The 10,285-nt window shown below is 42.7% G+C and overlaps 1 protein-coding gene across 3 annotated transcripts; it reads right to left on the reverse strand.

The window, feature by feature from the left end:
- Nucleotides 1–1,609: 1,609 nt before the first annotated feature.
- Nucleotides 1,610–10,074, reverse strand: UBE2B (ubiquitin conjugating enzyme E2 B; the record flags this gene model as incomplete). Of its 3 annotated transcripts, XM_082006042.1 has the most annotated exons (7): nucleotides 1,610–2,089; nucleotides 2,904–2,992; nucleotides 4,425–4,514; nucleotides 5,585–5,610; nucleotides 6,351–6,431; nucleotides 8,320–8,370; nucleotides 10,031–10,074. In XM_082006042.1, the coding sequence occupies 7 exons, from the start codon at nucleotides 10,072–10,074 to the stop codon at nucleotides 1,961–1,963; spliced, it is 510 nt and encodes a 169-aa protein (XP_081862168.1). In that variant the 3' UTR covers nucleotides 1,610–1,960. The 3 variants fall into 3 exon arrangements, with proteins under 3 accessions (XP_081862168.1, XP_081862169.1, XP_081862170.1); XM_082006043.1 differs by lacking the exon at nucleotides 8,320–8,370; XM_082006044.1 differs by lacking the exons at nucleotides 4,425–4,514; nucleotides 8,320–8,370.
- Between the last annotated feature and the right edge of the window lie 211 nt (nucleotides 10,075–10,285).

Consider the following 10,285-nt stretch of genomic DNA (forward strand, 5'->3'; position numbering starts at 1 on the left):
TCCTTATGCTCCAATTATGTTTCTCAGCCATACGCTGCCTCCATCCCAGATACACAAAAACATTTTCTGAGCTTCATCAATCTATAACTAGGCTAAACTGGCTGTTCAGGAATAATAAATTAACGTGGGCTCTAAAGAATGGCAAATCTCATCACACATACATGTCAAATAAAAATTAATACTGAAACAGGAGGCAGAATTTAAAAAAATCTTGAAAGTTTAAACTAATTCTTAGAAACACGAAGCTTTTCCATATTTGTAAACAAAAATCTTTGCATCAATGCTGCTTTCAGCTACGTAACACCACTTTGCTAGTGTCACCATAATTTCACCACAGTTAAAAGGCAAACTGGATCCCTTGGGGTTTCTGTTAATAATTAGACATAAATGGAAGAATTTTAAACACAAATTCACTGACTCAAGGAGAGCAAACTGACTTATCAAGATTGTAGTTTACATTACCTAGCTCTAATGTTTCTCAGCCCTTGCACACTAACCGCAGTTTTCCAACAGTCCCTGTCTAAGGTACAATAGTTTTGCTCCACAAGCTACTAACACAGAACGGTTTCACAGGTATTCTGAACATAGTTTTTAAACTTAATAGTGCTGCTCCTATAAATTACAAAACAACTTTACCAGCAGGTGTGACGTATAAATCAATACCCCTGTTTCACTGCATTAACAGAGACTAACTGTTAGCAATGACTAACGCAAATCCACATTTTCTCTTCTAGCTGAAATAAACTTCCACTTCAGGCAACACTGAGCTGTATTTTTGTATGGGATTTGGGGGTTTTAATATGCGTGTAATGCTGGTTGGAATTATGACAAAAGAATTACAATTTTGCTGCTGGGAGAAAAAAAAAAGGCCTAATTCTTTACTGCAGTCATCCAGTCTGGCTTACAGATACAGTAAGAAATTACCACATTGACATTTAAAAAAAACAAACCAAACTTCCTTCAAGCTGGCAATTTAAGAATATGTGGAATCTCTGTGACACAGCCAAGTTCCAAAGAATAACTCCATTAAATCTGCAGGCATGTTTTCTCCCCCTACTCCCCAGGGAAACTAATGGAACACCTCTTTCATTATTAGAAGATACTCAAAACTATATTACAGTAGCAGTATGTGAATATAGGACACATCTACATGACAACATTTTACGATTTGGTAAAATACAATCTCCCTGAAAAATTAAAAGTTATTAGAATACATTATCATCAAACCTGGTCATCCAGGTCCTGTTTGCGACTCTGCCGTTGGTTTAAAGTGGGACTTTTAGCAAAATAGTTACATCCCCATTTTAAGTTGGCAGCTACCAATACTTCTCTTCCTCATACAACTGAGGACACACAGAATCAAGTTAAGCTCTGGTGCAGAAGCAGAGACATCCAGTGGAGACAGTTACATCATGGATTAACTTCTCTTTTTGTAAAGTGCATGGTATAATCAGCATGTCCCAAAAGGAAAAATGGACTAAAAATGAGCCCTTTGAAAGAGATACAGAGTAAGAGCAGAATGTCTTGCACTAAGGTTATGTATTTAACAGTTTTACATGAAATATTTATATATAAAAACTTTAAGTGCTTTTCTCCAATTTAAAAATCTAAAGAATTCAAAAATAAGGCATTCAATATTTGAAAAAGTACAGATTTACAAAATGTGTATATTCCGTCATGAAAACTCCACACCAACATTATACACTTGGAAAAAAAAAATACAAACAGGATATATTACAAATTTATGTAGCAATAACTTAGTTCATACCATGCAATAAAAAGTACGTTAATCAAGATACACAAGCTTTTAAGTTTCCTAAACTGGAGGGCTTAATTTTGTTTGCAAATGAGTTTTTATGCAAATTCTTAAAACTGTGGCACTTGCAATTTCTGGTAGCCTTTCTATTGTAAGTTAAATTGTACATAATGATTATGAGGATGGAGAGTAACAAAGCAGCTGTTACGAATCATTCCAACTTTGTTCAACAATAGCTGAAACTCTTTTCTCATATTCACGTTTGTTCTCCTGATACAGTTGTGCCGCCTGACTGTTTGCTGGACTGTTTGGATTCGGTTCATCAAGCAGAGACTGTAAAAAGGGGAAAACAAAACGTGAGACAAACCAACCCATTTTAAATCAGGGAAAAAACAACTTACAGCTTTCAAATCGTGTATGTTTCAGGAGGCAGATGCGACTCAGAAGAGCCCAAATGAAAAAAAAAAACCCCACACAAAACCAAACAGTTATAAACTCATGGTTAGGCACCCCTAATTACACTACTGAACCTCAAATTACACACTGCATAAACATTAGCACTGCGTGCACTTCTAGGTTCACAAACCTAACAGATACATGGTCATTTGTGTCAGTTAGCAGTATGATGCTAATTAATTATTTGGTAATTACGCTACTATTGTCATTTAGACTTAAGATGCCTCCTACAAAACTTCACTGTACAAAAATAAAAACAATCACACAGGAGAAAAGAAAATGCACATTTTTGCTGTGCCAGGCCATTTTACTTATTCCAAGTAAAGTAGGTTTCAGCAGTATTGTCTCCTTGAGGACTCAAGGGCAAGGCTTCACAATAAAGGTTAGTGTTTCAAACACTCAGCAAATTTCTATATCTGATGTCCTATCTTGACTAAAAACAGTTAAAAAGGAATCCAAATCAGTAACTATTTTCCTGTAAAAACCATCTAATGGCAGTTTTGTAGCTCAAAATTAGTAATTACATAGGTCAGAAGCTTAGCCTTTTTTCATCTGAAAAGCTGCTGCTTAGCTCAGAAGTATATGAAGTCCCCCTTGATACAGATACCTGCTAGCCACATCACTGAGCTGTGTATTCTGGAACAAAGACTAATATCATCATAATTACTTGCTAAAGTAGATGTAAAGTTACCTGAATTGAAGTTAAAATAGATGAAACATCATACGTTGGACTCCAGCGATTCTGAAGAATATCTAAACATATGCTACCATCCGCATAAACTGTAAATACAACATAGGTAACATTTAGAAACTCTTCTGTTCATTACATACTGTTCAAGGCAGAGTTACTGTTCCAATTCAGTCTGTGCTTAAATTAATGCTTTAGGAAAGAGGACAGCAGTTGTATCTGACAATTTGCTGTAGTTTGACATCTTGTATTTTCAAGGAGATGTATTACTGGAAGTAACAGAACACTCAAGAGTAGAAGAAGGAAGGTGTAAAGATTACAGCAGTAGCACAGGAACTGGCAGACTTGGTTTCTTGCTGCTCATGTGTGGCTGGCCCAGATACACGCAGAGCTGAGGCCTCTCAGGGAGCAGCGAGCCATTTACTGCAGGAGTGGAATCCACTGCCCCAGCTGAGGATCTTGCACTCTGAATGGACTCACACACTGAACAGAGGGAGTTCTCACCCTGTTTTCACATACTCTGCACTCACTACACTAACAGAGACACTAAGGCGGTCAACAGAAAATACTGAACAGTGTGCCTGAAATCCTACCTGTGCTGGATACCTATCAGCAGTCTTAATACAACAGCCTGTATCAATCAGATTCACCACACAAACTCCTACACCCTAGTCTTCTAGCTTGCTCATGCCAACAAAAACCAACAAATTACAAAAATCCTGTTGCAGGCACACTGGCCTGCACATTACATGGCAGATGAATGGTTAGACAGCACCGTCTAAAAAGTCACAGAAATGAAGCCAAGGTCACCTCTGTTCAAGGAGGGCTCAAGCTAACAAGAAATGCTGCAACGGGCTTATGCTTCAACCCTCAAATTGAATCTGCCCCTCTTTGCTACACAGGGGCTTGGCAAAAGGCATGGTTTTTGTTTCCTCCATGCAAGAGTAACTGGATAAAACTTATCGAGTGCTGGAGCAGGAACCACGGTGCACCCTCATAACACTGCCCTCATCACTGAGTTCGGCTCAGCCACCTCCTCCTCCATGCTCCCCTACAACTGGGCACTCTCACCTTCCTCCTTGCGCTAGTACTGGTTGGTTCAATGAACCAAACAAAGAACTTGGCTAAAATCTTGCCTGACAGAAATAAATAACATTTGGCTCGATCAGTTCCCTACTCCAATTCACGATGTGGCTGCACATGCACAATTGCTGTTAAATGGCAGGGGGCAGGAACCTGCAACCAGAATTGCCTCTGTGCGCTAACCTAAGTGTGGCTGCTGCTAAAATGCTCACAGGCTTTGCTACTGTGGCTATATATTGATTAGAAAGAGACAGATAGCAGCTTCTTAACAGCGTCATAATTCTTAATTTTTCATGAAGCAGTTGCTGTCTTAGACATCTACTTAGGAGGTGGCAATGAAGAGAGATGGAGAGCTGTTAAGCATTCTGGAGCTTTTCAGAATACATGACCAGACCACACTACTTAATGGGTATTATGGCTAAATAAAAATGATTTACTCACCATTTGGATGGAACATTTTTGATAAAAACCTAACAGTTGGAGGCTTATTTGGATATTCTTCTGAAAATTCGATTACTAGTTTAAAAGTACCTGTGCAAACAAACATAAAAACAATCAGATAACTAACAACAAAGCAGCACCTCCAGGAACATATACAACATAAGTTAATTTATGTGCTCCATGATCAATATTTCTTCTCACCATTATATGTAACAAACAACACTGAGTCTGGTTTATTTTCATGTATTTCAAGTGATAATGGAACTACAGAACTACTACCTAGTGATAGTAATAAAACTAGCAGCAGCAGCTAGGTAGAAGCTTGGAGACTCACTGTTTACATGGCAAAGGCAGCTCAATCCAACATCAATTATCCCACTGCCCTCCCCTTTTTCTGTGAACCAATGTGCCGATTCTATGGACTTCCATGACTTTAAGGTGTTTCATTAAGAAGGCACTGTAGTGCCAGCAAAGAAACACTGGAATTTCACCATCGGCAATCTCAGTCTTTGGAGCTCAAGACTGATTCACTGAAAACCTTTATTATGGATCAGTGAATAATTTGAAGTTACTCCTCCAACCCAACACAGAGAAAAACCCATCTGCTGCCGATTACTGCAATAATACCATAATTATTAAGCTCATTATTCTTCATATGCCTAAAGGCAGTTCATTACACACCAACTTTCATGTTTATGTACAAATTTGGTATTCCTTCCCCCTCACTGAGTTCTATATTCAGAACAATTCAAGATATTTCACCTGTTCTTCATTAGAAGAACAGAGATGAATCAAACGTGCCACAAACACGAAGCCAGAAAAAGCACAGACTTCTTAAGCTCAGCTGTAGAGATGTGAAAACACATCTGGCAGCATTAGACCAACTTCCCTCACTAAAAGCTCTAGTGTTCTATATATAAACAAGTCTTGATATAAGCATTGCTTCATAGCTTTCTAACCAACCATCAACACTATGACAAGACATTGCTTACATCAAAATACAGTATTTTTATAGCCAACAAGACCTTTCTCCTTCACTTGCTTGCTTAGTTTGTTCCCAATTTTATACAGGTAACATCTATTATTTTTTCAAAGCAGAACAATGTTAATACTAGCAATATTTAGAAGAATGACAGAGGATATGAAAGTTAGCTGCTTACCATCTTCAAAAGGTGTCCCTTCTGGCCTGAAAGGTTTTAAAAATAAACTCCAGTTAAAAATTATCATTACCTACTTCTAAACAGGCACAATAAATGCATATCTTCTTCCTCATCCTCCCCAAGATATAGGTAGAGGAAATAATATAAATATTTAGAGAAGTATCCAGAGGCAACCTCTGAGAGCTTTGTCATATGCAAGACACTTTCCCATAGTCAGTCTGCTAGTCAAGACATCTACTTTTCATCAACCCAAACGATACATATGCCATTACGTGACTAGATTGGAATTAATAAGCAAATTACTAGCAAGCATACTGCAGTTTTATGAAAGGATACTAAGCCAGTTCCTGTTCTGTAGGATATGTAATATAACTTCCTAGACAGAACCTGTACCTCCTTCCACTGGGAATGAATCCAATCACCGCTAATACATCTGGATTTAATGGCCACAAACGTGCAGCTCTTATGTACTTTAAAGACAAAGCCTGCTTTTTCATACCCCAACTGCTACACAGTCTAACCTATTTATTAAGCCATATGCAAACCTTATTCAACAAAAAAGATGAACTAATTTTAGATTTTTTTCCCTATGCACTCTGTATTGCCCCTGAAAAGAGATTTTTACCGCAACTGCACACTTGGTCATTTTTCTAAATTTCCTGACTTCTATGTGCATAAAGAAGAGAATCACTGTAAAAACAAAACCCAGGTTTTGTTGTATTTAGCCCTTTGATAACAGAATTTTGTAATGATCAAAAACTCTTACCCAAATATAACTGCATTCCATTGCATTATATTATTCTCAGATGGTGCACCACTGACACCCACAGGAGGGTCTTCTTGCAATCTAAGAATTACAAATATAGAATGACAAGCCTTATATAAATGAAAGACTTCCACCTGCAAGTATAATTTAACAGTAATATCCAGATTTTGTAAATATTTTCTCATTTTAAATCAGAGCACACAAAGCATTACATGCAGATTATCAGTACTCCAAAAGACAAACCCACAAGACAACACACATCAAGACTTTCTCATGTTTTACACTACAACAGCCTGATTAGATTAAGTGTGCAGGGAGCAAAGCATTAACTGTAAGAATAACTTAAAGCACTACGCACAGCTAGGATTTACAGTACTACATAGCGAACTATGAAAGACCAATTGCTGCTGGTTGCCACAACGAAGAGGAGAACAAATTGCAGCCACAAACAGGAGCTGAACACCAGCCAGTGACGCTTGCACAGCACACTTGCTGGGACTAAGCACAAGGGACAGCCAGTGGAACTTTTCCTGCTTTCCCAGATCCATGTGCACAATGTGGTTAAATTTGGTGTAAAGCCTCTTTTGACTGGCAAGCCGATTGCTTCAAAATGGAGCAAGGGGAAAACCTGTGCACTGCTCCCTCTTACCAGTTCAACAAATGCTTTTATCTCTAAAGTAATCATGGGAGCATTTTAAATTCTTTTTAGTTCCTTAATCTTTGGACTAGGGAAAAGCATGTTACTTACCGAAAGCCACATAAACTTGGACCAGAGAGAAAGATGTATTGCAACCAAAGAATAGGATCCAGATACTCTCCTTCTGCCCATCCTTCTGTATACCAGTGCTTCTGCTTAAGGCTCACATAAGACCCGGAACAACGTAAACCAGCAAGCCCCAATCACCCGATGAGCGCTTTGCCTGATCAAACCCCTTCAGTGACAACTCCTACCCACTTCGCCTATTCAGCCTCTTGAGTTATACAAGAATATAGAAAATGCAGTGACTGCCCTTTCTTCAAAAGCAATTCTTTAGGGTTAACATGAGGTTTGACCACACCACAGTACACTTATGAACAAGTCACCACCAAAAGCCCTGCAGACCAAGGGACAAATGCTCACTAAATGTTGCTGTCTAACTGCAATTTTTTCAGAGCTGACACTGGTATGCAGCCAGTAAATTCTCCTGCACTTGCACTGACTTGGTCTGTGATAAAACTGCATGTGTACATAGATGCTGAGCAATGGCGTTGCCCTACAGAGACAGCCCAGCAGCATGGCACGCTCCGTTTGCAGCCCAGATTCTCCTCTGAGCTCTGTGTTTACATCCTTGCTCTCTGAGCACACGCAGTTCAGATGGCTTAGTATCAGCAGCACAAACCACCTACTATTTTGGTCAGGGAGAGCAGGAACGGGACTTCTAACTACGTGACAGCCAGGCTGCATGCCAATAATAATGCCTAAGCATTCAGCCTGACAAATGCATCTGAAAGGTAGCTTTGGTTTTTAGATCACTTTAAAAGCTCATGTGCACCCTGCTGTCAAAGGATCTAACTACAGAAAGGTTGTGGCGAGGACTTGAAATTAGACTGATCCAGTCAGGTCCTGGAAATCTTTAACAGCTAGGGAAAATGTAGTATTTGTAGCCCCTTTTCCAACAGGAAAAAAGGAATTAACTTTTCTGTTGGTTTAGTCAAACAAATCAGATGAGATACAAAATCTGTTGAACTGTTCTCTCTTCACTGCTCTTGACAATTACAGTATGCAAAAGGAGTTTATAGTTAACAAAGTGAATCAGAGTTCACAGCACATGGTCTGCTTTTTCAGTATGAGGTACAAGTAACTGAAGGCTAAACAAATATTTAAGTTATGGTAGGAAAGGGAAAAGTAAAAAAAAACCTGACATGAAAAAGCTGCCTAAGTTTTGGGGTATTAAAGTTGTCATATATTTGATAAATAAATTTTATTTACTTTGTGTTTATTTGGTTGTACTTTTCCACAGCTTTAAAGTCTTCTCTGCATCTCAAATTTCAAAACTATTAAACCAGCCCTTCTAAGACTATAACATCATAAAAAACATGTCTGATTGCAATCCTGAAAAATTACTTAGCTCCTCACCCTGAAAAAACACTGGTTCATGTCATCTGTGTAACCTAATACAATAAAAAAAGACTGAGTATCCTGTTTTGATTTGAACAGGAATCAAGGAACACCCTCTTAGCAAACACCAACACCCAAATACAACAGAACAGGCAGGCCCACATCTCAAAAATATCTACCTTTTGTAGACTCAGAAGTCAGGCTTTCACCACTGTAGCTTTATACGCAGTCACGTAAAGCAACTCCAATACGCGTCAACTGTTTACTAATATATTTTCAGGTACTAGTATAACATAGCTACACTAAAAAAAGGGACGCTATCAACGCTGACGCACCTCCAACAACTTCTGAGCGACTCCAGCCCAGAGAAATCGTATGACATATTGCAAAGCTTACAAAAGATGCCCCCACTTTTTTCCACACTCTCTATTATAAGTGTGTTTACATGTCAGACTGGAAATAAATTATTCGAGAGTCTATGGTTCAGTCATTAACATTTAAAAGACTGCAACTAATAACAGCTTCTTAGGAGTTTGTATATATTATACAAAAGACTCCTCATGATTGAAAAGCTTAGACAGAATAGCATGCGCATAAAAACATTAAAGGGCATTTTGCTTTTTATGACATGCAGGCAAACGAAGTGTTTGCTATTCTTTGTGCTTCGTTTTCAGGCGTCCATCCTGAGTACTTATTTTTCGGAGAGACCGTCAGCCCAACAGGCCTGAAACACAGCTAAATTCTGCCTGGTGTCTTCAGAAAACTGGGCCAAATACCCTCCGTATGCAGAAGCTAGGGGGGCCGGGGGGGGGGCGGCTAGGAAGTACAGCACGGGCATTCAGCCTCCGCACCGCCGGGCCCGGCCCCCGGCCGGCGCCCCCATCTAACCCCGCCGCCACCAGCGCCTCTCCCGCCCGATTAACCCCCCGCGGCCGGGCGGCACTCCCGCAGAGACCCCCGCCACCCGGGCCCTTCCCACGCAGGCGGGGAGACCGGCGCTGCCCTTCTTCTGAAGGTGCGGCTTCAACTTTTGTCCTCAGACGCCCCCAGCCGTCGGCGCCAGGGGAGGCGGGCGGCCGGGGCCGCGGCGCCTAGCACAAAGCGAGCCGGCCCTGCCCCGCGGGACGCCCCCGCTCACCCCCGGCAGCCGCCTCCCCGCAAGGCTCCCGGCGGCACTGCCCGTCCCCACTCCCCGAGGGGAACGGGCGAAGCCGCTGGCTCGGAGTGCGCCCCTGCCCCGCCGCCCGGCGGCACCCGCCACGGGAGGGCCCGGGGAAGGGGGCTCAGTGCCAGCCCCCGTCCCCAGCACAAAGGAGCGGGGTCGGAGGGACGGCCCGGGACAGGCCGCCCCCGCGCAGGCCCCCACTGCGCCGCTACCCGCGGGGACGGCGCCCTCCTCTCTCCGGGGCAGCCCAGCGGCTGCAAGCCCAAGCCCAGGGCCTCGCAACCGGCCGCGTCAAGGCCCGCAGCCGGACAGCTCTGCCCGGGCAGCGGCGGCGCTTCCCCCGCTGCCAGGCCGGCCCTGTGCCTCGGCAGCGCTGCCCGCTGGGCGGCCGGCGGCGGGGCCGGGGGTCCCACTCACCTCTTGAAGTCGCGCATCAGCCTACGCCGCGCCGGGGTGGACATGATCGCCGCGGGGAAAGAGGCCGCGGCCGCGGCGCCGCCTCCCTCCGCCGCCTGCAGAAACAACCCGCAATGGCGTCTCCCTCCGCGGGGGGCGGGCCGCGCCGCTGGGCCGGCCGACGTCGCGAACGGAGGGGGGGAGACCCGGCCACGCCCACCGCCCCGCGGGGGAGGCACCTGCGCGCAGCGCCGCGCCCGCGGAGCCCCGACGGCC

The sequence above is a fragment of the Phaethon aethereus genome (genome assembly GCF_964289735.1).
Source record: "Phaethon aethereus genome assembly, chromosome: 14".
Taxonomy (NCBI): Eukaryota; Metazoa; Chordata; class Aves; order Phaethontiformes; family Phaethontidae; genus Phaethon; species Phaethon aethereus.